Genomic DNA, 26,819 nt, shown 5'->3' with positions numbered 1-26,819 from the left:
CTATATTAAAAGCTGCGGTTTGTTTTGATTATATATATTAAAAAAAAACCAAACTATGATACATTGGTATGTTGCCATATAAGACACAAAAGAGTTGTCAATGAATCAAAAAAGATCTATTTTTGACCCTGTGTTGTTGAATCTTTTTATCAGTGCTTTTGATAAAGGCATGGATGATGTCCTTATCAGATTTGCAGATGACACTAAGCTGGGAGAGATGCTAACAAGGGAGATTGATGAGGCAGATCCCAGATGATCCTTTTAAAGGGCTAGAATATTGGATTAAATAATTAAGGTGTTACAATTTTGGATCCAAAATATCAACCTCAGAAGTACAAGATGTCTGGAGACATGATGAGACAGCAATTTGTATGGAAAAAATTGGATTTTAGTGGACTGAAAACTCATCCTGAGTCTACAGTATAGTATGGCATCCAAAAAGGGAATGTGACCTTGGGACGCATCAAGAGAGGAACAGCTTTTGACAGTAACTATATTTTTTTTTTTAAGTTTGGACCACATCTAGAGTATTGCTACAATATAGAGCTATCTCTACAACATCTTTTGCACAGGTCTGTCTTTGATGTGTGAGTCTCCTATTCAGTTAACTTCTGTGGCTTCCTATTGCCTCTAGGATCAGCTGTAAACCTCTCTGTTTAGCTTTCAAAGCCCTTCACCATGCCCTAATTTGACAACTACATTGGATAATGCCTCCTTTTTGAACATCTTTTGCTACAGACAACTTCTCCCAACTCACAGCTCATGATGAGGTCCTCATTACCTCCAGCCTAGATTATTGCTACTGCTAGTGCCTTCTCTCCCATGCTACCTTGTATTACTTTATATACATTTGTATTTATTCACTTTATGTTATGTGTATACATATATGCTAGGAGAAAGTAGGGTCACAAAACTGGAAAAAAGAGAACATTGAGAAGAGTGTGGTTCACATCGTTAGTGACTAAAGAAAGGTCAAGAAGGATGAGGAATGAGAAAAGGCCATTAGATTTGGCAATTAATAAATCATTAGTAACTTTGGAGAGAGCATCACTTCAATGATGAAGTCAGAAGCCAGATGATAGAGAGTTAAGAAGAGAATGAGTGGAAAGGGGGTGGAGGCACTTGTTATAAACAGCCTTCTCTAGGCATTTAGTCATAAAGGGGAAGGGAGAGATACAGGATGATTGCTAGTGAGAAGGACTGGATCAAGTGAGAGTTTTTTGAAGATGAAGGAGACATGGGCATGTTTGCAGGCAGGAAGGAAGCAGCCAGTCAATAGGGATTGGTTTAAGATTAGTGAGGGAGTGAGGATGTTAGAGGGAATAGTCTGCTATAGAAGATGGGATGGAATGGAGTCATTTGTGCATATAGAGAAAGGGGTTTATGTTGACAAGAAGAAAGGCTACCTCGTCATGTGAAATAGGTGGAGGAGATAGTATCAGAAAGCATCTAAGATGGGGGAAACAATTATGGTCTGAGAATGCTTCACCTGTCACCTTGGCAGCCCGAAGCTCCAGGAGGGGTGGTGGCCATAGGTACATCCTGCTTCTGGCCTGGTCTGTCAGTCCTGTCTGGCAGTTCAGCCTATTGATCCCGGCAGGAAGGTAGGCTGTGGCCTTGGCCCCTGCCAACATGATCCATATCATATTGCTGTGCAGTCAACAAGGGAAATTTTTCTGTGCAGTAGAAAATCAGGACAATTGTTGATGCTAGAGATTGTACATGTTACGTGGAATTACTAGACAAGTATTTTGGAATCATCTGTGAGCTGGATATTATATTTAATTTTGAAAGGCATATTTTATTCTTGAGTTTATAATGGTTGGAGAAATCCAGGAAACCTCAAAGAAAACTGCTGTTAAGGCTAAGAAGACTCTGATATGTTACAGAGGACAATGGAAGAATACATGAGCAAGCCTGCATTTTAACTGAAAAATCTACTTGACAACCCAGTGGTGCTATATGTCATAAATCTGCAAAACTTCAGCTGGATGTGGTTCTTCTGTGATGTGCCAGAGCCTTATGCCAAAAATAACTTAAATGGATTGCATGTGAAACTTCTTGGATGCTTTAGGATGCTGTGTTCAGCTAGCAAGACTTAAAACTATCATATTTGTAACAGGTGCATACCTGTATTATTCTCTGTACATGTGTTCTTTTGATTGTGGAACGTAAAACAACCATCATTCGGTAGACTGCATATTTTGTTTGTACAATATTTTCACCAGCCAAGCAATAATTTTAAAGTATTTTTGAGAAGTGAGCTCTGCTATATTTTTGCTAGTAGTCTGAAGTTGGCAACTATTTTGTAAAAAAATATTACAAATGCACTGTCTGTCTTGGACTAAAATAATACTTTTTTCTAACTACAGTTATTTTTTATTATTATTTCATAATGTGTCAAAGCAATATAAAAGGTCAGTTTTTAGACAACTGTAGGCATATTATATAATATGCATAAGTATATATATGCATATATATATATATATGTAAGTATTTGCATAAGACGTCAACAAGTCTTCAGCCCCTAATAGCAGGCTTCACTGTCTTACCTTGAATTTCTTATTCCTGCTTGACTTTGGGGAAATAACAGCAAAGACAAAAACACAACTACCTACCATTTAAAACAAAAATGGAATCTTTAGGAGCATCTGTCAAGGATGAAATTGTTCTAATAAAATTTTGGCAGTCAGTGTCGTAAAGTATATGAAGTATCCCAATTTGTATTTTCACAAAAATCACAGAATTTCATATTAGAAGGGAGTTAGTTGAGTGGCTATTTACTCCAATCTATACTCCAAACTTACTAATTTACAAGAAATTTTTTATAACTTATTTTTAACAACTCAAATGATTTGAGTGACAGTGTCTATGACTTGCTTCCCTTCAAGATATGATAAGATGATTGAGTTGGCTTCCCTAATGCACACAGTATAATACTCCAGGACTCCAGTCAATTTTTGCTGTTAACTGTGGTGTGTCAACAGCCTAGAGAATTCATGTCCATCAAAATGAGACATCTGTATACTCAAGGATATGAAAGCCTCCAGTTAGTAAATATTTTGTAATCTCCAGTCACAATTTTCTAACATCTTAGGACTTTTCTGAATTTTAGTTTGCACCAAGTGTTTTCCTTAGTTTCCGGACAGTGTTAGTCTGGAAGTCTAAGTTCACTCATGTTGCAGTGGTTAGAGGGACAATCACGGTCAGTTTTCCTGAGAGATGAATCTGCCTACTATGTGGGTGTCTTTAGGAAATTTTGGATGGGATGACATCTAAAAAAATTTACTAACACTAAAAATTACATTTTGTCTGCCTTAGTAGACGTGTGTACATCAGGACCACAGGGTCCTTGATCACTGGAAGTGATATTGCACTTCGGGGCTTCCACTCCTTGTGACTACAAGTGCTCCTCTCCACCCTGAAACTACAACCCAAAGCGGGTATAGACAGTGGAGTGTCCAAACAGCCGCTGGCCCTGAACTTCCCCGTAATCTCTTTCTGAACAGTTGTCACATCCACTTACCGTGTCTGGCTTGGGAGCTCCTGAAGCTGCTGCTGCTTTTGTCACCACAACCTAGGCCCACCTCTGGTGTTTCATATGGACTCAAGGCCACTCCATGTCACAGGTCTCTCTTTCTTACCTCCTGTGTTGTTTTAGGCCGGAAGAATGCTTCCCTCTGACCTTTTGTTGGCTCTGCCACTCCAGGATTCAAATTGAGGAGTTATTTTAAAGCTGTTTGGAGGGGGATTTTGGGTTGTTTGTCCTTTGTTCTCGAAGAGGACCGTGACATCAAGGAGGTGATGCCATAACATGCAAGTGAATTGGATTTAAGTGAGGAATGGCTGTGCAAAGTCACTGGCCTGACTTTCTCCTCCAGAGCCATCTGGGTCTAGTGATGAGACATAGATCAGGACAACTGGAGATGGCTCTGGATGCAATGGAACACCTTGGCCTTTTTAAGCTAAGGTCTTTTCCCAGGTCCTAGTTTGACTGAGGCAACGCCCATTCGTTGATTAAGGCTAGGTAGGAAATGAGGCAGAGAATGGCCTCTAGTCCAAAAAAAAAAAAATCTGGGAGAGAAGGATCCTTAGGGTTTCTGGCCAAAACAGAAACAATTGCTATTTACATTCCTATCCTTTTTTTTTTTTTTTTGGGTGAGGCAGTTGGGGTTAAGTGACTTGCCCAAGGTCACATAGCTACTACATGTCAAGTGTTTGGTCTGAGGCCGGATTTGAACTCAGGTCCTCCTGACTTAAGGGCTGGGGCTCTATCCACTGTGCCACCTAGCTGCCCCTATCTTTTTTATTTTTTTTAATAATGTGTCACTGATGAAGATTTTGAGTGTTGTGCTTCTAACTCCATTTTCTCCTTAAGTTTTTATTGCATTTTTGCATAGCATGATGATTTTTAGGAATGCATAGGTTGTATTATAGCAGAGCTGATTGTATTACTCTCCCAGTCTTACATCTCATCTAGCTCTAGTTCCTCTTCCATATAGCTGACAAAGTGATTTTTCCAAATTTCAGTTCTGCTCCTATCGCACCCCTTCCCCACTGTCTGCTCCAGTGGCTCCATGTGATCCCTGAGATCAAATGCACACTTTTCTGTTGGCTCCTAAAGCTGGCCACAACCAGGCACTTTCCCTCCTTCCAGTCTTCTGCATAGGCCTTGCTTTCATTAGTTCTCTGGTCCAGCCTTATCAGTCCACTTGCTATACCCCCGGTGTGATGCTGTGTTTCTTCTCTCTATTTTTGCATCAGCTATTCCACGTGTCTGGAGCGCTCTCTTACTCCACCTTTTCCTCTTGGAATCCCAAGTCTCCTCAAGATGCAGTTCAAGCACCACCTGCTGCCAAGGCCTTTCCTTATGTCTTCCCCCACCATCCTCCCTCAAAGCTTGCTTTGTAAAGAACCTGTGTATGTGCACATTCTTTCGCTCTAGTGGAACGTAAGCTCCTTAAGGAGAGAAACTGTTTTGGTTTTGCCTTTGTATCCCCAACACTTAGCCAAGCCAGTGTTTGGCATATTATTAATTGCTTGGTCTCTTAAAACTTAAAACTCCTCATCTTTCCCTCCAAAACTCCTCAGTGCTTCTAATAACCTTGGCTTGTAACTTAAGTCATTTTTGACCCTCTTCTCTCCTTCCCCCCCTTCATATTCATTTAGTAGTTAAGCCCTTCAATATTTCTTTCTTTAATATGCTTCATCAGTCCCCACCTTTCCACTCCTGCTATCTTCCTAGTGTAGGCCCTCATTATATGGACTACATAATTGTTTGAACTATTGTGTAAGCACTTCTTGACTGGTCTCTTTGACATCTGTCTCCTTTCCATTCCATTTTTCACATGCAACCAAAATAATCTTTCTAATCCCCTGAGCAAGTCACTTCACAAACCTTCCAAGGCAACTCATTGTAGGTAATGTCTGCCAAATTTCATTCAGATTATTAAGAAGCCTAAAGTGACCTTCAGAAATTATCTTTATTCTATTCCTCTGCCTTTATGCCAGGTCCAAGTTAAACCACTCCAGATAGATGAGAATCTCTCCTAATTTTAAAGACTCCTAGAGAGGAAAAATTAACAGTCCTTAACATTGCTTATTGTTATTATTTTGCTATATTGCAGGAAAGGATAATGCGGTTGATAGAGAACTTAGGAAAAGTCATTGCATAATGAAGACCAAATTAGGTCAAGCTTATGATGTTACCAGCCCACCTCTCAGTGCTTGTCTCAGTGAAAGGTATGATGAAGCTATGAATAGGAAATGAAATGCTTTCTTGCATTTGATTTGCTTTGTTTTTTAAATGATTGTCTCAGTAACATTTTAGCCAGCATACAGAGTGCTAAAGTTATGTTATTGAAGAATAATGCTCTGTGAACCCAAAGATCACAGCTATTGGGACAAGAACTCACTATTTGACAAAAAATATTTGGGAAAATTGGAAATCGATCTGGCAGAAACTACATATAGACCAACAATTGACACTAAGTTTAGAGATGTCAAGCTCTGATTTAGACATATATGGTGATACTTAAACAAATTAGAAGAACCAGGAAGAAATTACCTTCAGGTCTTTGGGTGGGGAAGATGTCATGACCAAACATGAGATAGAGAGGTTCACAAGAAGTAATATGAACAGTTTTGATGACATGAAATTAAAAAGGTTTTAAACAAACAAAACCAATGCAGTTAAAATTAGAAAAGAAACAAATAAAGGAGGTAAAAAAAAATCTTGGTAGTAAATTTCCTCGATAAAGGTCTCATTTCTAAGACATATAGGGAACTGATTCAAATTTGTAAGCATGAGCCGTTCACCAACTGATAAACTGTCAAAAGCTATGAACAGTCAATTCAGTTCAAGCTATCAATAGCCAAATAGAAATCATTAATAATTAGAGAATTACAAATTTAAAAAACTCTGAGGTACCACCTCACACCTACCAGACTGGCTAAATTAACAAATGCTGGAGGGTCTGTGGGAATTGAGGTACATTAATTCACTATTGGTGGAGCTTTGAACTGGTCCAGCTCTTGTGGAAAGAAGTTTGGAAATGTTCCTAAAAGCTGTTTCAAACTATGCATGCCCATTGACCCAGTGATAACACTACTAAATCTTGTATTGGCTTGTAACTGCCCCTTGTTAAATTTTTAGTGTGAGCATTTACACCTTGGAAATGAGCAAATGCCACACATTAGTGCTTGGTTTATTGTTTTGTTGATTGTTTAGACTTAAGAAAGTGATAGAGCAAATGTTAATTATGCAGATTAGACTTTAAAATGTGCTGAATGTTTTTGGAGATCCAGTTGTTAAAACATTTATCAGCACCCCCTCCTATACCCGAAAGATATCAAAGAAAGAGAAAAAGGACCCTGTTTACAAAAATATTTATCGCACCTCTTTTTGTGGTGCCTTAGTGAATTGGGTAATGGCTAAACAAGTTATGGAATATATATGCGATGTAATACACTTTAGCTACAAAAAAATGATGAAGGGGACAGTTTTAGAGAAACTTGGAAAATTTTGTATAAAACTGCAGCAGAGTGAAATGAAAGAAACAGGAGTATAAGCTATATTATTGTCATGATAAAAATCTGTGATAAAGAGAAACTAAGGCACAAAGTTCTGAGCAGGATCAGTTTATTAGCAAGACTAGCAATTGCCTATAAATGGGATCCAAGGCTCCTCAGTAGCCAAGGATAGAACCGATAGGCAGAACGTCACTTTTATAGTATTTACATAGTTACTGTTCTTGATCTCACTTCTGATTGGTTGATACCCTCTTACATCATGATATTCCTCAATAGTTTAACATCTTTTGAAAGGTCTCATGGTTGGCAATTTCATGGTGGGGGGGATAGGGAGTAGAAGGACAGGATAGGAGGCTTGTGTTTTACGTGCTAGTATTTAGGAATGGGTTTAGAACATTTGTGGTTAGCACTGAGAAAAAGGGTACCAGGGATGAGGCACTTGGAATTGTTTTCCTCTGTTGCCAGTGTTGTCAGGCAGCTTGCAGGACGTGGATGGCAAGCTGTAAGGGTGGAAGAAGGCAACTGAAGTTAGAGGCATAAAGAGCTCTGACTCGCTCAATGAGGGGACCCAACCAATACGTAGTCAATTAATCAAACCCGGTGAAATAGAGTGGAAATCTTATTAAGACTCAATTCATCCTACACTAATGATCAATTCCACATTATCACAACAATATTGTTAAGACAAATGACTTTGAAAGACTTAGGGACTCTGAACATAGTGACCAACCACAATTTCAGAAGGTTCGTGATGAAATACGCTGCCACCTCCAGATAGAAAGGTAATGGGCTCAGAGTTCAGATAGATACTTTGTTTTTGGATGTGTTCTACAATTTGTTGGGTGTAATTTTTTATTTCTATTTTTCAGTACAGTAGATTTGACAGCTGTTATACCTGGGCTTCTTAAATCTTTAAAATTTTAAATTGTTAGCTACTCTTTTGTAATTTTGTCGTAATTCAATATTATACAATGTAATTTCTTTCTAGTTGTCTGTTGAATAATCTGAGTGGCTTTTATTTTTAGTCCAATGATTTTACGAGGCCCATACAGAACTCCACAGAGGGAAAAGCCTGGTATGAATAGCCTTATTTTTTTGTATGTGTTCTTTTTAAACCACATTTTGATTTTTATATTTGTTAAAATATCTGGTGGCTTAACTACATTTCCCTCCATTCTTTTAGTGGCATATGGAAACTTATTTTATACCCCTAAACTCATGAAGGTAAGTATTATTTTAATTGTTAATAATATGAGCTTTTGACAATTTTTTGTAATTTATCTTTGCTCTGAGATTCTCCATGCAAATATTTTTAATCTTCATTGCATTTCTTTAAATTAACTACCATTTGCTAATAAGGCAAATATGTGTCTCATCTTAAAAATTGTGAAACCAGAAGCATACCAAGATTGAGTGGCATGTAGAACCATTCAGGGATGAAGCTCACTTTTTTCACGAGTTTGTTAAACACACACACACGTATATGTATATATGTATGTGTGTATATATATTTAAACATATGTATGTATATATATTTGTATGTAAACATATATGTATGTATAATGTGTTTTTTTCTTCCTATTTTCAGGTTAATACACCAAAACACATTTCTGAAAGTCTAGGAGCAGAAGTGGATCCAGATATGTCTTGGTCCAGCTCTTTGGCCACTCCCCCCACCCTCAGTTCAACTGTGCTAATAGGTAATATTATCAAAAATGTGTTGTATGGTGAAAAACAGAATTAGTACAAAGTAATGCTCCCCTCCAAAAAAAAAATTAGAAATAGTAATGCTCCATCTAAGTGGTGGAGCTAGTGATTATAATCTAGTTCTCTGCCTCCTTCAGCAGTCTGTTTCTCTGCAGCTTCTTCTGGGGGTTTTCTCGGCAAATGAGGAATGCTATATGTGATGTTAACTGAATGAAGAACATTATTTTGACTCTCAAATAGGCTTTAAATTTAGACATTTATTTCTTAACCCACAAGCCTCAAAGGATGTGATCTATGTGAATTATTTAGATGTTTGAAGGCAATATTTTCCTACTGGAATAAACCAAATTATAAAGGCCCAAGGATTTGAAAAGGGGCTGAGTCTGAGCAGATTGTTGACAGAATAGTGAAGTCAGAAAGGGGTTTAGGAGGAAAGAGGGTTAACTTAGTTTGAGGTATTGGTGAGACATCTGGATATAGATAGATGGTCAATTTATGAGAATGGTCAGTATATGATGGTTAGGTATATGAGAATTCAGGTGTGGAGCTCAAAAGAATGGTCAGGCCTAGAAGGCTAAATTTGGGAGTCATCTTCATACAGAGAATAGTTGAAGCTCTGGGGAGCAGTGAGATGGTGAGGGTAGAGAGTGCAGAGGGAGAGGAGGGCAACAAAGGACAGGAATTTGGGGAGGAGTATGAAACGCCCTCAGAGCAATCAGAAGCAGAGGCTTAAGGTAGAATAATCAAGAATGTGGTGTGTCTAAAACCAGAGGAGGGAAGATACGTAGTGGGAGGGGTTGCTCATCAGGATCAAAAAGTTTGGGAAAGAAAGTCATGAAGGCCGAGTTCTGTAGCAAAAGACTGTTGACTTTGCTATTAGCTTTATGGTGACTTTGAAAGAAGCAGCTAGAATGGTTAGGAGGAAAGTGAATTGTAAAAGCCAAATAGAGTAGAGGAGACTGAAGTGAAATTTTAACAGGTTGAGAAGAGATTGATTTTGTTGGAGGCATAGGGTGTAGAAAACATCTTCAAGTAATTTAGCAGTGAAATAGAAGAAGGAAAGGGAACTATAGCTGTTTGGGATATTAGGATCAAGGGAAGCTTTGCTCTAGGATTGGGGAGACCTGACCATGATTTAAAAGTAGATGGGAAGGAGCAGTAGCAAGAAAGAGATTGAAGAAAAGATCAAGTGATAGATTGTTCATAAAGCACTTGATAAACTGTAAAGCATCATATAAATATCAAATGTTTGAAGGGGAGGAGGATGATTAATTAGAGAATTGGGTGTGGTTTGAAGAACATTTGCCTTAGTATAGGGAAACCTTTTGTGATAGGTAAGAAGAGAGAATAGGTGATGATAGCTAACATTTATATAGCATCTACTATGTGCCAGGCACTGTGGTAAGTACTTTATCATTATTATCTAATTTGATCCTCATAACAATCCTGGGAGGTAGGTGAATGAGACAAAAGGGTTAAGGGGTTAAGTGACTCGCCCAGGGTCACACAGCTACTAAATGTCTGAAGCTAGATTTGAACCAAGGTCTTCCTGACTCCAGGCCCAGACTTCTGTTCCCCGCACCACATTCCAATGGATGATGTTGCTAAGAAACTGGAGTTGCATTCTTAGGGAATAGAAGGCTCATTTACCATTGTAAATGTGTGAGATCAAGGTGTAGTTGAGCACTTGAGGAGACCTGAAAAGATTTGGCACATGGAGAGTGGGAGATGAGTTGAATGGCCACCTCTAGAGCCCCTGGCTGACATGAGGCACCTTTGATTTGTGGTAATAGGGCACATCTGTGACCCAGGAGCACAGCAGCCAAAATGCAAGTGGGATTTCTTTCGGCATTGCTTCTCTCTCATTGCCTACCAGACAAATGTTTGTTTATGAAGCCATGAGGACAATTGTCCACACTACCTTTTCTGACTATTAACAGTATTATATAAAATTTAATGTTTTTTTTTCAGTCAGAGATGGTCAGACTTCTGGAACTAGAATTCCTAATGATACTACAATTGTAAGTACATTTTATGAATCTGTGGTATGCTGTTTTCCTTTGTACTTTCAAATCCTTATATAGTACTTTCAGATCTTCAGTAATTAAATTGTGATGGAGTCAGCAATAGTCCAGCATTGAAAAAATTTAAATTCTCAATCCAGTAGAATTATGTAAACAAAAGAAATCCAAATAAACTAAGTTTTAATTAATATGTATGTTTCAAAATACAGTCCCTAGCCAAATGGTTTCCTGACCAGTTTCATAAATGGTAACTTTAAAAAATACTAATAAGTTATTTATTAAAATAATTGTAATTAACAAAAACATTTTCTATCCTTTCTCTCCCCCCCCAATAAAAAAGAAAAGAAAAAGAAAACTCTTTTTGACCATTTATCAGCTGGGATATGGCTCTTATTTTTATAAATTTTAATCAGTTCCCCATATGTTTAGAAATGAGACCTTTATCAGAGAAACATATTACAAAGATTTTTTTTTCCCATTTAACTGCTTCCCTTATAATTTTAGCTTCATTGGTTTTGTTTGTACAGAATCTTTTCAATTTCGTGTGATCCAAATTATCTACTTTTTCTCCTCTGAACCTCTACTTGTCCTGTTTGGTTCAGAAATTTTCCCCTGTCTGTAGTGAGTTCTTCACCCAACAGCTGTGTTTCCCACATTTATCAGATGTTTGCCTACTGTGTTCTTTTGCTCATGTATGTTGTACACATCCTATGCCATTGATTGATCTTTCTGTTTTTTAACCATTACCAAATCATTTTGAGGATTACTGCTTTGTAGTATGGTTTGAAATCTGGTTAGGCTAGGCTTCCACTTTCCTTCTTAAATTTCCTTTTTGATTTTCACTTATTGTTTCTCCAGGTGAATTTTGTTATTTTTTCTAGTTTTACAAAACAATCCTATGGTTATTTGGTTGACATATCACTGAATAAGTAAATTAATTTAGGTATTATTCTTCTTAGTATAGTGGATCAGCCTACCCATGAGCAATTAATATTTATCCAATTATTTAGGTTTCTCTATTACTAAAAAGAATGTTTTGTACTTGTATTTATATAGCTCCTTTGTGTCCGTAGGTAGACTCTCAAGTATTTTATGCCCTCTGCAGTTATTTTAAACAAGGTTTCTCTTTTTATCTCTTCCTGCTAGGTTTTATTACTAATATAAAAAAATGTTGATGATTTATGTGGATTTATTTCATTTCCTCCTACTTTGTTAACATTATTGTTTCAACTAATTTTTTAGATAAATTTCTAGGGTTTTCTAATTAAACCATTATATGATCTGCAAAAAGTGGTTATTTTGTTTCCTTTTTGCCTGTGCTGATTTCCTCATTTTGCCTTGCTAACTTTTCAATGCTACTCTCCAAATGAAGAATTTTCATTTTAAAAGATTCGTGTGCCTGGTCTATAGTCTCTCCCTTATTTCTCTCATGCTGTGCTGTCTCCCTACTTTGTCCATTCTATAAGAACATGATTGACTATTTAAAGTGTATAGAAATTTTACTACAGTGGAAAGCAATGTTAGACTATAAGCAATATGCCAATTAGATACAGTGCCTGTATACTGATGTTTCAGGCTTTTTACAGTGACATCTACATGTTTCTTGACTGTTAACTTCTAATTGCCTTCTTAGTGTGTCCCTTATTTTCGGGTTCAGGTTAGATTTCCTTTCCGTTGCCATGTTCATTAAATCACCTAGGGCTTCAACCGTGGTCTCTAGTCAGGTTTGCTTTCTTCATTACCAGGGTGTAGCAAGTCCCCCCATTAAAGGGAGAAGAAATATTGGGGCTCAGACTAGATCCATAACCAAGAAGAAACTTCAAAGTAATTAGACAAGCCTTTTCTGTCTGAAAAGAGAGGGCTCCATCAAACAATTACACTGAGTGCACTTAGCGGGGCCAGCTGGGCAGTAATGCAGCTTTCTGGTTTTTTTGTGGGTTTAGGTTTTTAGTAGGAACTATCTTGTGGGGGAGCATTTACTTTTCTCTCTTGTAATTTTTGTTGCTATTTGGCTTTTTTTTATGTATTTAAGTTAGTGTACTTGGGAGTTACATTAACATCCAATTTTTTCCTCTGCCATCATGTTGAAAGTCTCAAACAACTAAGGAATGTAAAATGATATATAAGTGCAGAAGAATAGTTTGAACCAAATGCTTTTTGAGGTCAGGGAAGAAAGGCTTATTATTAATTAGCTCTAATTTTTTTTAAATGTTTGAGCAGAGAGCTTTAAAAATTGATAGTGCCTAAGCAGTGTTTTGGTGAATGCAGAAAGGGTTCTTGTATAGGAGATTGAGCTTGAGGACTGTTATTTTGTTGTTGTTTGCCCTTTCTAAAGCAGAAATTAGAATAATGGTCTTTTTGTAAAGCCTTATTAAAATAGTGTACTTTTAAAACATTGAAATCAGCATTATCTTACATGTCATGTAGTCACTGTAGGGATGGAAATTAATAGGCATAAATTTGTTCACAAGTACTACTAGTGTCAAAGACATGTTCACCTGGCACCAGGCTTGCCATGGGGAGAGAGCAATGATATTCCCAGCTATTCTGCTGGGAAATTTTTAATAACAATAATAATAATAGCATTTATAGAGTGCCTTAAAATTTTCAAAGTGCTTACAGTATTATTTTATCCTTATAACAGCCCTAGGAAGTAGATGCTATTTTTATCCCCATTTTATAGATGGGGAAACTGAGTCAAACAGTTTAAGTGACTTGTCCCGGATTACATAGCTAATAAGTGTCTTATGCAGGATTTGAAGTCTTGTCTTCTGATTTCAAGTTTGGCACACTCTTATTCCTATGCCACTTACCTGTCTAATGAGCATCTTTTGGGATAAGATTCCCTAAGCTCTATTCTACAGTGGGTATACAAACAATTTATGGATTCTTTGAGGGTTAAGATTGTTTAATTATTTGTATTTGTATCTCCAGCACCAAACACAGTGCCTGGAACGTAGTAGATGCTTAATTAATGCTCATTATGCAAGCAATCTTCTACTCCCAATCTTCCTAGAGAAGACATGGATTAGGACTTGGGACCTTACTTGAAATCACCTAGGCAGTTAATAATTTATTGATTTCTCCCAAACAACTTTTTATGTTCAGTAAGTTGTATACATCAGGCTCTTTGACACTAAGGCTGAGTAATGCATAAATGAACAGAATTTAGTCTTATATTCAAGTTAATCTACTATGTACTTAATGATACAGTCATTACTATGCCTCATGGAAGTAATGCATAAATAATAAACAGTTAATAGAGTTGTAATTAGTCCTGTATTGGGGGAACAAAATGGAGGCAGAGTTCTAGCCAGTGACAGAGAAGAGAGAGATCTCTACCCCCTTAGACAGCTAGGTGGCTTCGTGGAAAGACCACTGGGCCTGGAGTTAGGAAAATCTGAGTTCAAATGCTACCTCAGATACTTACCAGCTGTGGCAAGTCACTTAACCTTTGTCTGCCTTAATTTCCTCATCTGTAAAATGGGGTTAATAATAGTACCTACTTCCCAGGGGTTGTTACGAACATAATATGAGATAATAGTTGTAAAGTGCTTTTCAAACTGTAAAGTGTTATGTAAATGATAGCTGTTATTGCTATTAATATTCCTTAATTCCTTTCATCAGTCTTATGTGATGATTTCAAAGTCTTTCATCCTGTTTGCTGTCTCTTGTATGTTCTTCAGCTCATTAATGTCAAAACGTACCTGGAACAGGACATAAGCATAAGTGGGGAAAATTACAGCAGGATTATCACATATGCTGTCTTACTTTGGACACTCAGATTAGCTGACTCATTGCAGTCTATAATCTATAATCAAGATATGGAACAGAAAGTTCCTTATTCATGAAATTTAATTTGAATCATTTCTGAGTGATTATTGTCCTGGTCTTGTGATTTCATTGGTACTGGTAACTCCTCCTGAAAATATTCCCTACAGCAATGAAGATTGCCACCTATTCTGCAGTGTAGTATTAGAAAGGTATGGAGAGGGTGAGCAGCTTGTCCAGGACCCCAGGGTCTCTGACCTCTGTGTCAGAGACAGGACTCAAACCGCGGGTATTCTTGACTCCAGGATTTTCTGTCCGCTATGGCACACTGCCTCTCAAATGATTATTACCTGGGAGAAATTACCAGATAACACATTCAAGTATAAATTCCATAGAACTCACCTGTGTATTCATTGTTACAGTAATTTTTGGTTCAGTAGTACCTTTTTTGCTTGGTATTTATTGACATAGTGTATAAATTTAATCTTAATGATTAATCTTTACTCATTAAGTGAAATATTTGGTAGAGTAGCAGACATGGTTAAATTTTGTTTTTAGAATGATTTAAAAAAGCTAAGGCTTGTTTTTGTAGCTTCAAACAATATTCGTAGTCTTTGTGGGAGGGACTACTGAAGTTAGGGTTATACTTCTATGGTGACCTTATTCTCCCTGGCTCCATTGTTGCCCACTACTATGGAATTTATCCTTGATACTTGACAGTTCTTCCTTTATGCTTAATCCAAACTGAAATTCTACTTTCCTAGATTCCAGTCTCAGGACCTTCATAACTTTACTTCCCATCTGAATTTGTCTTATACCATAGCTTTACTGTCTTCCTATTCCATTTTTCCCACTCTCTACTATCTCTAATATTTTTCTTCACCTGTAGTCTCATATACCCTAATAAGTAATTTATTAAAATTTCTCTAAAGTAATTTTTGAGACTACCTTTAGAAGTAGGTTTTGTCACTGACTTCTTAAAATTTAGGTGTTTAATACATATAAAAATGCAAAGCTTAGAATTTCTATGTTAGTATTTTAATTTTTGCAGATGTTGCAAAAGTCTTTATCTCAGCAAGGTGAAAGTCCTCAGAGACTTGATAGGACCACCTCTTCTGTACCAAACGTTGAAAACACACATGCAGAAGACAACGTCACAAGCCAGGGTAAGAATCTGTGTTTACTGATTTGCTTTGTCTTGTTAGTCTTTGTCTACAGTTAGATGCTTTCTTTGCCACGCAGGTGAAAGGGAGAAAAGCCTATAAGGCCATTCCACTGTTATACAAATCTCTGCTTTCACAGCATCCTTATGATATAATCAATGAGAGTATTTTTACTCCCATTTTACACTTGGGTAATAAATGGAAGCTCCTGGAAGTGAAGAGGTTTGCCCAAAGTCATGCAGCTAGAAAGTGTCCCCCGAGACTGAAACTCAGCTTTTCCATCTCTTAGTCCAATGTTCATTTCCCAATACTAGGCCGCAGTTTTGTTTTTTTCTAAAGTGAGTATCTAGATTTATCTTAAAATTCTCAGTTTAATAATTTTATTTGGGGAGTGAATAAAGAGTACATACTGAAGGGAAAATGGGAATTTGATTTGACTGTCATTGGTAAAAGAATATTCTGTGGCTCACATTTATACAGGTTATTCCAAAAGTCTTAGTGCAGTTTAAAACTTACAAAAACTTGACTGTGACTTTTGGGACACCCTGCATTTTTATTGAGTTTTAAGATTTGTGAAGAGCTTTGTACAGTTACTTCATTTGATCCTTACGACAACTCTGTCAGGTAGGTGCCTGTACATGCCTCATTTTACAAATGAGACAACTGTGACTCAGAGAGAGTAAGTTATTTGCTTATGAACATAAAGTAAGTCTCCATGTTGATATTTCAACCCGTCTCTCCTAACTTCAAAGCCCAGTTCTCTCTCCACTCCACCTGCTGCCTTTTTCAAAAGAATAGAAAACACTGAGGTCACTATAAGAATAAACAATATCTTGAGTAGTTTGGAGATTAAAAACATGAGTATTCCTTAGGTACTTAGTGAGGTCAAATCTTTAGCTACTTCATAAGTTTTGTTGAATTTGATGAGATAGATATTATAAATAATACCAAGATGACCTTCTCAAGGACTACTTTGTTTTTGTCTTTGTATCCTGATTGTTTAGCACATGGGTACTTAGGTTGTTGAATTGAATTTTTCAGCCCTGTTGCTGAAAATATGAGAAACATGAAAATATGAAACAGTAGTAACTGAACCTTAAAATCTAGGGCAAAGACTTAAGTAAAAATTAGAATTAAGTATATTTGAAAATGTTTAGCATTTTATTACTTTCATATAATTTGAATGGAGATATCCCTCTCCCCTTTCTGTTCAACTGATTATATGTATATATATATATACATGGATATTTTTGTAATAACAAAATAACTTCATATTATTTTTGTTTGATTTGATATGAATTGAATGGTGTTTTTAAATGATTTTTATAATGGTGTGTTTTTAATTTGACAGAATTGGAAAAAATGATAGATGATTCATTTGGTGATGGGAATAACTTTGAAGACTATGGTGGAAAAATGATGAGAAATATGCCAAATGTTATGAAAGATGAAGTATGTGATCCAGTCATTGATACACCTGTAGAAGATGATGCTTCATTCTGTTTCCCTGGTTATGAAATAGGAAGTCTACGAAAAGTAAAACTTGATAAGACTAGGAAAAAATATTTTAAAATAAAAACTAATGAATGTGAAGAGACTGAAAAATTAAATAAGGATAAGTATTCAAGTACATCTGAAGTTGAACTAGAATACTATTATCCATCCATTTCAAAAGTAACAAAAAATGAAATTCAGAAGACCATTGAGAATGTTAATGAAAAATTGTTGAAGGATGATGTGTCATCCTCAGCAACTCAGTGGTCTCAACTAAACCTTTCTGGTCTAGATGTAACACAGATAGAGAAAACACCGCTGCCACCTGTTTCTTTTTTTGACCAGAATTCAGGAGAAAGATCAGCAAATTCAGACAATGAATGTTCCAGTTTAACTACTTTTAAAAATGTAGAAATATCAGTATATAAGGAGGATGAAGAGATAATTAGCACACCTCAGAAGAAAACTGTTCTGTTATTAAAACAGACATCTCCTGAAAGTTCTTCACTGAATTCTTTATATCAAGATAGAAAAAGTTCCATGTTCAAGACGGGGCAAACATCTGAAGAAACCATCAGCATGGATGGCTTTTCCTTTTGCACAATCAACACGAACATTACAACGGAATCTAAAGTTCTTGGAAATAAACTGGAAAATCCCAAGTCTTCTGTAAATGATATTGTTTGTCCTGAAGAATATGGTTCCTTGTCTCCAAATACAGATGGTAAAGGAAACTGTCCAACAATTGCCAAATGTAACTCATCACCTTTGAACAGTACAGGTATAATTTCTCATTTAAAAAAAAAGACAAAAAAGTTTATTTATGTTGTGAATGATGATACATCTTGTGAAGGAGAAAAAATACAAAAAGCTCAAGAAATAGGATCAAAGAACTGTTCTGCATCATCACATTTAGAATCGAATTCTTCTGAAGCTCATCCTGAATTCACAAATGCTCTTTCAGGTACTTATGGGTTATGAATTTCTTCCTACCATGATATAGCATTAGGTGTCTAAACACCTGTGAATAAAAAAAAATTACACAGAAATAACATTGATATTAATTTAACATCTGTTGTGCTTCATCTAAATTCAGACCATTTATAATTATTTAATTGGTTTTTTTTGGACTAGTAACCAATTAGACCTCAGTGTTTAGATATATGTATATCCTGAGTCAGAGCAAGAATTCCATAAACATCAAGACCTTAAATAAAAACTGTATCCCCACTATTACATTTAAGGTAAAAGCTTTATATTAAATGTTTTAAAGCTTGTTGCATAGATTTTTCTGAAATATAATTATGTAACTGTGCAATTGCTTTTCTGAGTTTAATGGGAAACACTTAATAAAATTATTTAGCAGATGCTAGTTATGTTTCATACAAGTTCAGCCTTAAATGGACAAAGTACTTTTTTATTTTTGCTGCTGAGAGATTAAGTGACTTTCCCAGGACTTTCCCTACCACAATGAGTATTTGTCAAAATCAAGAATCTAACCCAGCTCTTCCTGGTTCTAACACTAGCTTGCTATCCATTACTTCATGTTGACACTCAAATACAGGATGTCCCAAAAGTATTAGTGCAGTTTATGCTGCCTTTGTAAAATATACTACTTTATTTACATTTTTCTGGAGAGTGGTTTAACTTTTAGGGTTTGAACTATCATTATTAAATTAGTGAAACTGAACTTTTGCTCATCATGTAATCTTTTCTTAGAAGCTGACTTTTTTAACTTAGTGAAAATTATCTACCCTGTTTTTTTAACATTGTTTCTAAATTGAACTCTTCTCTTTTGTTGTTGTTGTTCTTAGATGTTTTGGATTCCTCTGTCAAAAGAAAATGTTTACGATTTAATCCTGAAGAACAGACTGTCTCCTTAACTGGTCCTGACAAAACAATGCAGGAAGAATGTTTTAGCAGTTTTCCTCAGAATGAAGTAACACCTCAGGATGTAAATTTTAAAGAAGTAAAAATAAATAGAGAGGATCTAGAGTCAACTATAACAGAAGCTGGTAATCAGTCAGAGTCTCAAAAAAGAGGCTACAACAATGCTTCAAAAAGTCCAGGAGTTTCAAATACAAAAGAACAAGTCTTGGCTGCAGCATGCCTCCTAACAAGGAAGCATACAGAAATAGAATTGAGGAATATTGGACAAAATATTCACTTTCCAACAAAAAATAGAACTTTAAATGACTCAATTAATCCCATTATTACTTTAACTCAACTTCCTCAGGATCCACCAGAATTTTCTGTTGTGATTTATGGAGAAAAGGAACCTTTATGCAAAATGAAACAAAAACTAAGATTTAGGAGAAACTCTGATTCAGCTTTTGTCACAAATAAAGTTAGTTCTGAACTAACAGAGAGCATTACTAATAGCCACTTTAAGAAGAATCAAGAAACTGAAGTTTTAAATGAAATTTCAGGAGAAGCTCAACAAATATCATCTGAAAAATGTGAAGAAATATCAATTTCTTTGGGAGCACAGATCAACAAAAATGCTGACCTCTTTGTAAGCCTAGAAGACCAGGAAAAAACTATTTCCATTACAGAAAAAACAGCTGTTGAACCATATGCTGAGGAACATTTGCCTTTGAATAAAGATAACTTCCTTTTTCAAACAATAGATAAAAAGAATGTACAAATTATGGACAGTTCTGAGGAATTCTTTGAGACTAATTTCTCTTATTTAGGAGTGTCTATTCCTGAGAACTCTGCAGAAATAGATTGCAAACAGACAATTCAAGAGTTGTGCACAGATTATTTTTCATCAGAAGTGGTTCCCGAATTTATAGGAGACAGCCAGAATAAAAACAAGGCTCCAAAGTTGGAAAGTACTATTGATACTAATGTGAAATCAAAGAAAAATGAAGATAATTATTTGGGAAAGTGGGCAGGAAATTTCAGTCCTGACTCAAATAAGAATTTTGGTAGTGGATTCAAAACAGCTTCCAGTAAGGAGATAATACTCTCTGAACACAACATCAAGAAAGGGAAACTTTTCTTTAGAGATATTGAACAGCACTATGACAGTTGCTCTTCTGTAGAAATTGTGAACATGTCAACTTTAGTAGCAGCAGAAAATATCAAGACTGATTTAGATACTGAAAACCAAATCAAGAATTCTTTCCCAGCTTGGAATTCAGAAGCAAGCCATACTATGTCTAAGGATGTCCAGAGTAACGTATTTGTTATTAACAAGAAAGATACTGATGTAATTCTGGAAGACTTATCATCAAAAAAAGATCTTGATCTTAGCCATAGTTTAACAGCTAGCCAAAAAGCAGAAATTACAGAGCTTTCCACAATTTTGGAAGAAACAGGAAGCCAGTTTGAATTTACACAGTTCAGAAAACAAAGTCCTACAGTACAAACGCTTGAAATATCCACCAACAAAGCAGTAGATGAGTTAAGCAACTTAAATACTTACGAGGTCCAGAACACTGTTGAGCATGATGGTTATTTTGGAGCTAAAAATGAGATAGATAATAACAGAGCTCCTAAACAAGTAGATTTAATTGTGAACTCTGACGTGGTAATTAATGTAAAGCAAAAAATTGTTGGTTTACCAAAAAGTAACTCTGGACAAGTCACCTGTACTGATATTTTTACTAAAAATGAAGGGAAGTTTAAAGGCTTTTGTACTGCTCTTGGAAGAAAGATGAATGTTTCCAAAGAAGCTTTACAAAAAGCTATGACATTATTCAGTGATATTGAGGAGATAGGTGAGGAAACGCCTTTGCAGAATTTTAGGAATGGTTCTTTAGGTAGAAGTCATAAGTCTAATATTATTCCTACATTCAAGATTGCAAATTTTAATAACAATGAAGATTTTCAAGGGAAAGATGCTACATGTGTACACAAACCACAAAACATCATTGAGAATAGTACTGGCATTTTTGTTGAAGAAAACATATTAAATTGCAGCAGAGACCCAGAAAATAAAAAGAGTAGTTGTCCATTATCTATTAGTTCACATAAAGATAATAGTAAATTAAAAGGATCTGTTGTACCTAATTCAAGTAATAACAGTCAAAGAGAAATCAATGACTTGTCATCAATTGGTCAGCAAAATATACATCCGAGAATGTCTAATCAACTTATAAAACAAGAAAATTATCAAATTGAAGAATTGTTAGATTTAACTTGCTTGGAAGAAGCTGTTAAAGATGAAGAAATGTTTACCTTGAACATAAGCCAAGTGGAAGAGTTGGTTTCTAATCAAAAGGAGCAAAAAATTAGAGAAAATGAAAATTCCTGTTACCTACAGCATTTTCAGACTGCGAGTGGTAGAAATATTATGGTCTCAAAGGAATCTTTAAATAAAGTTACACATCTGTTTGCTGAAGAATGCTCAGTAAAAGAATTAAATAATTTTTCACTTCCTTTGATTTTGAAAATGCCAAATGTTGCTTGTAATAAACCAATGGAACCTTCAGGGAAAGAGGAAAAAAACTTAATTGAAAGTGAAACAGAAGAAATGGCTCTTGGTGCTACTAAAAATCAGTTGATATCTATCCAACAGGGACCAAAAATTGAAAACAAAAAATGGAAAGAATGTAGTATGGTAGGTTTTCATACTGCTAGTGGAAAAAAAGTTGTAATTTCAAATAAATCTCTGGCTAAAGTAAAGCACTTTTTTGTTGAGGAAAATTTAGAAAATGACATTACTCACATTAAGAATCTTGAGACAGAACTTTTTAAGCAAAGAGAAGAAGCTAGTGAAAAACATGGACAAGCTTATGAGATGGTTGAGTTAAATAATGCCCCGATGTGGGAAGAAATGCAAAATTATCAGGGTGATGATGAAAAAATCCTTGTTTCTATTACAACTGCAGGTCCACCTAAAATAACTGATAGTGCTCCTTCTAATGAACCTTCAAATAGTTTTTTATTTGAAGAAAAACTATCTGAAAATAAAGAAAGTAAAGAAAATTGTATGTTGTCTGATACAAAACAGTCTACTGATTTGCCTGTTGGAATTTCAGGTTTGGGATTTCATACAGGACATGGTAAAAGCATTTCTGTAAGTGAGACTTCATTTCTGGCAGCAAGAAAATGTATTAGAGAGAGAGACTTAGAAGATTTAGGAGGAAACGTCTCTAATGTTGATGGGACCAGATGTTTAAAAGCAGACTATGATGTCCAAGTGGAGAAACTTGTGCCTTTAAATACTTCAAATACATCTTCAGTTGAAGACAAAAATTGTATCTCTGATAAGCAAGATTCAACTAATTTAAGTAATGGGTCAAAGATTAAACATAATTTAAAACATGATACAAAAAGGTCTGATTTTTATCATTCAGATAATGCAGATTTCTTCTCAGAGCACACATCTGATAAGGGAATATCATGTCTTAAGGTAAGACCACCTGCGTTCACTACAGCAAGTGGCAAGACAGTTCACATTTCAAACGAAGCAGTACAAAAAGCAAGAGAGATGTTTATAAACGATTGTGATAAGTTCCTTAAACCAAATATTGAGACCAAATCAGAAAATAATGAAATGGAAATTGTAAAAGATATTTCTAAGACATTGGGAAACAAACAGGACATTTCTCTTAAATCTTTTGAGGGCGAGAATATTTTTGTTTCAAATAAAAAATACAGTAAACTAGCACAACTTGAAAATATGTCAACAAATACTGGATTAGAGATGGACTCTGAACTGTCACATTGTCAAATAAATTCTAAAATTTCTGATTTGTATAAATCTACTATGGGAAGAGTGACTGATTGTAGCTCTTCTGTTGGGATTTTTTGTACAGCCAATGGCAAACCTGTACAAGTATCAGACAATTCATTACAGAAAGCCAGACAAGTATTTTCTGAAATAGAAAATAATTCTGAGACATTACTTCCTGTGATATCCTTTAAAGATAGTGAAAGCCATCCAGAAACATTATTAGGAGAAGAAAATGCCGTGTTACATGCAAAAACTAACCTACTGTCAGAAAAGAAGAACTATTTAGGTAATATACCAAAATTACATAACAACACTGGATTTAGTACAGCAAGTGGAAAACAGGTTCTAATCTCTGAAAATGCATTGAAGAAAGTTAAAGGCATGTTAGCAGAATTTGATTTAATGAAAAGTGAATGTTGTGTTGAGCATTTACCTGAATCTACACAAAATGTTACACCAAAAGCTCTGTCTCCTGTTCTTTGTATTGATGGTGGTAAAAACCCAAAACATATTGCAAATTCCAAAAGTGAAGAAACTTGTAATAAAGAGCTCAACTTCTCAAATAATTTTAATGTTGAAATAAATTCTTCAGAAAATAGTAACACTACTAAAGTTTCTTGTGATCAGTTTAAACAAGATGAGATGCAGTCACCTTTAGAAACTAAGCTGACTCCCGCTAAAGATATTTCATTTTTGAAAAAAGAACAAGTTGGCCATAAGAATGTGAACGTGGAAGGTGATGAAATTTTAGCTGATTTTCCTGTCAAAAGAAGCCTACGAGTTTCTTCTCCCAACTCCAAAGCCCCAGAAAATTCTCTTGATAGAGAAGCAATGGAAATTGCCAAAGCTTTTATGCAAGATGATGAACTCACAGATTCTGAATTGCCTCATAATGCCAAACAGTCCTTTTTTACTTATAAAAACAAAGAGCACATGCAGCTAAATTCAAGATTTGGGAAAAGAAGAATGGAAAAACATGCTTCACATGGTAGGTCTCTTAAATTTTTTTTCAGTGTACAATTTATTAGTTAAATAGAGTGAATCCCCTTGTTTGATATTATTGATCTAACCAAATTGTATTAGACATGTGTAGTTTATGTTTAGGGGAATGTAATTTGACTCATTCAATCCGTGAAATAATAGCTCCTAATGGGAGTTACCTATATTCAGGTATTTTTACAGTAGTTTATAATGACACCAATGATTGTATTTATAGTATAATACTATTTGAATATTACAAGGCTATTTGATAACATTTTGCATATATAGGTACATAGTGTTCAGGTTCATTTCATCCAACCTATAGCATTTTCCTTTAGAACAGTGAAAAAAATCAAATGAGGGATAAAATCTTAAAACCATTTACATTTTGATCTTGGTAGGTAATTCAAGTGAATCATCACATATTACACAGTGAATTAAAGTTTCATTAATAGGAATGCTTTCTCCAGTAGTTGAGTTCACAGCCTGCAATTACTTATTTTAGTTCATAAATATAATGTTTACAACTTTTGCCTTTCCAAATTACCTATGACTTCTCTGTTACTAAGAAAACAATTAATGTGGATTGGGCAGGGGGTGGGGGGAATGTAAATTCTTGACTTCTAGTTCCCTTTATACTTTAATACCTCAAAAATCTATTATAATTAATGTGGCTACTCCCTCTATTGACAATTTATAATTCTTCTATAACTTAGTGAAGTGCTTCATTGTCAAAAAAAATTTATTATTTTGCAGCCATTTTGATGACAGATTTCACCAGGGCCATACGTGGAAGCCTTTCTGGCTTAGTGTAGGATCTTCCAGTTTGCAAGTACTATCATAACCTTCAGGAAACCTATGATAAGTCTTTACTGTAAGACTTTAGTAGAGGATATGTGTGTGTATGTACACACACACACACACATGTATATACATACATTCATACACATGTGTGTAAATCATAACTTCATGTATAACTTTTAAATTTACCTTTTTAAATAAATTTGTCACATTTTGATAAATTGGGTTGCTGAAAGCTACTATTAGTTTTCTAGATATTTCATATTCAATTCCTTCAAAAATGTTATTGCTATGTAGGATATGCGATACGATATATGACACTTACATATTTAAAATTAATATGCTCTTTTTATTTGTGAAACCTTTAAGTGTATTTCCTTATTTTTAGCTCTTAATGCCATCCTATTTGAATTTAGCTTTGTTTGCTATCATAGCAAAGCCAGGTAGTTGTAGCATAATAAATTTTGGCTTGTCTTTTCAACTTAAATCTATTTATATCTTTGGGGATTAAATATATTTCCTATAAACAACATGTTATTGGATCTTGCTTTAAAGTCATTCTCTTACCCTTTTTCATTTTATAGTCCATTTACATTTCAGTTTACTTACATTCCATCACTTATTTATTTTGTCTTCTACCATTCTTCATTACATTCTTGTTCATTTTGCTACATTACCAGTTTTTTTGCTTCCTATCCCCAAACTTAAGAAACACAAAATATTATCTCTAATAATCTTTCTTTCCTTTCCATTCTCCTGCCTTTTTTCTTTATCTGAAATGCTCTCTTAATTCTTTTTAAAAACTAATTTTTGGAAGCAGCTAGGTAGCGTCAGGGGATAGAGCACCGGCCCTGGAGTCAGAAAGACATGAGTTCAAATCCAACCTCAGACACTTGATGCTTACTAGCTGTGTAACCCTGGGCAAGTCACTTGACCCCAATTGCCTCACAAACAAAACAAAAAAACTTATTTTTGCTTTTCTGTATTCTTCTTCCCCCCACCCCTACTCCCCAACCTAACTGGAGCTTAGCACAGTGCCTAAAACAGTGTATATTGTGTATATACTGGTAACTGATTCAGTACCATAATTGGTTTTTAATCACACTATGGTGATTAAGATAGTAACTTGTTAATTACAATTGAAAAGTATTTTTATGAGTACTTAACTCTTCATATACCATTTTTCCTCCAATTTTCTCTTGGGTTTTCTCCATATCCGGTCCAGAGGATCTTTTTTTAAAGCTAAGTACCTCCCCCCATGACTTTTTGAAAGTAATCTTAATTTTAAAATACATTCTTGGTCAAAAATAATACATAAAATTTTCTGGGATTCAGGCCTAGTTTTTTGTTTTTAAGTTTCTTGTATCTTTAAGATCTTTGTGGTTCTTAAAGGAAAGAAATAGTGAGGTCAGAGGATGAACAAGACTTGGCAGAATACTGGATGTGCAGGTAAGGCAGAATCAAGAATCAAGGATGATTCCAAGTCTACAAAGCTTTTGTGGCTTTTGACACTGTCAACTGTCCCCTCTTCTTGGACAGTCTAGTCTCTTTTCCATTGGTTTCAGTACTGCTGCAGTCTTGATCCTTCTTCCCTGTTTGACCTTTCCTGAGAAGGGTCTCTCATCATCCTGTTCCTGTTCACAAAGGGTGGGTACTACCTAAGGTTTTTTCACAACCAAATTTGAGAATAGAAAGATCTCAGGAAGTCAACCCACAAACAAAAGGAATCCCCAACATAACAAAACCAACAAGTGGTCATCCCACCCCTGTTTGAAGACCCATGAGGGAGAGGGAACACATACTCCCTCAGGCAGTTGCAACCCATTCCACTTTCAGACAGCTCTGAGCCTTAGGAAGTTTTGTGTCACATCAGTTCTATACTTGCCTCTTCACAGCTTCCATGCATTGCTCCTACCTCTACACTCTGGAGACAAACAAAAGATAAGTCTTACCCTACAAGACAGTCAGTCCTTCAGTACCTTAAGTCCTGGTCCCAGCTCCCATGGTTTTAGTTATCTCTTATGCTGATAACTCCCAAATCTATATATGCTGACCTAATGTCTTTACTAAAGTCTAGTCCTTATTACTTACTACTTGCTAGATAGATATTCATCCACAGATAACTGGTCCCACAGGCATCACAAATTCAATGTGTAC

At 35.5% G+C, this 26,819-nt stretch overlaps 1 protein-coding gene across 3 annotated transcripts in view; it reads left to right on the top strand.

Annotated features, from left to right (window-relative positions):
* BRCA2 (BRCA2 DNA repair associated) overlaps positions 1-26,819 on the top strand; it is a 72,408-nt gene that overhangs the window by 2,541 nt on the left and 43,048 nt on the right. For 2 of the 3 annotated variants that reach the window (XM_027835258.1, XM_027835257.1), the window contains exons 1-2: positions 17,697-18,155; positions 19,006-23,868. In XM_027835258.1, the coding sequence (XP_027691059.1) occupies positions 17,732-18,155; positions 19,006-23,868 (5,287 nt within the window). In that variant the 5' untranslated portion in view covers positions 17,697-17,731. Of the gene's footprint in view, positions 1-5,627; positions 5,743-8,057; positions 8,108-8,215; positions 8,257-8,620; positions 8,733-10,710; positions 10,761-15,585; positions 15,701-17,048; positions 18,156-19,005; positions 23,869-26,819 lie in introns of those variants that run through there. The other variant, XM_027835256.1, reaches the window with a different exon arrangement.

The sequence above is a fragment of the Vombatus ursinus genome, unplaced genomic scaffold (genome assembly GCF_900497805.2).
Source record: "Vombatus ursinus unplaced genomic scaffold, bare-nosed wombat genome assembly UNPS02014813.1, whole genome shotgun sequence".
Classification (NCBI taxonomy): Eukaryota; Metazoa; Chordata; class Mammalia; order Diprotodontia; family Vombatidae; genus Vombatus; species Vombatus ursinus.
This window is presented reverse-complemented; position numbering and strand designations above follow the sequence as displayed.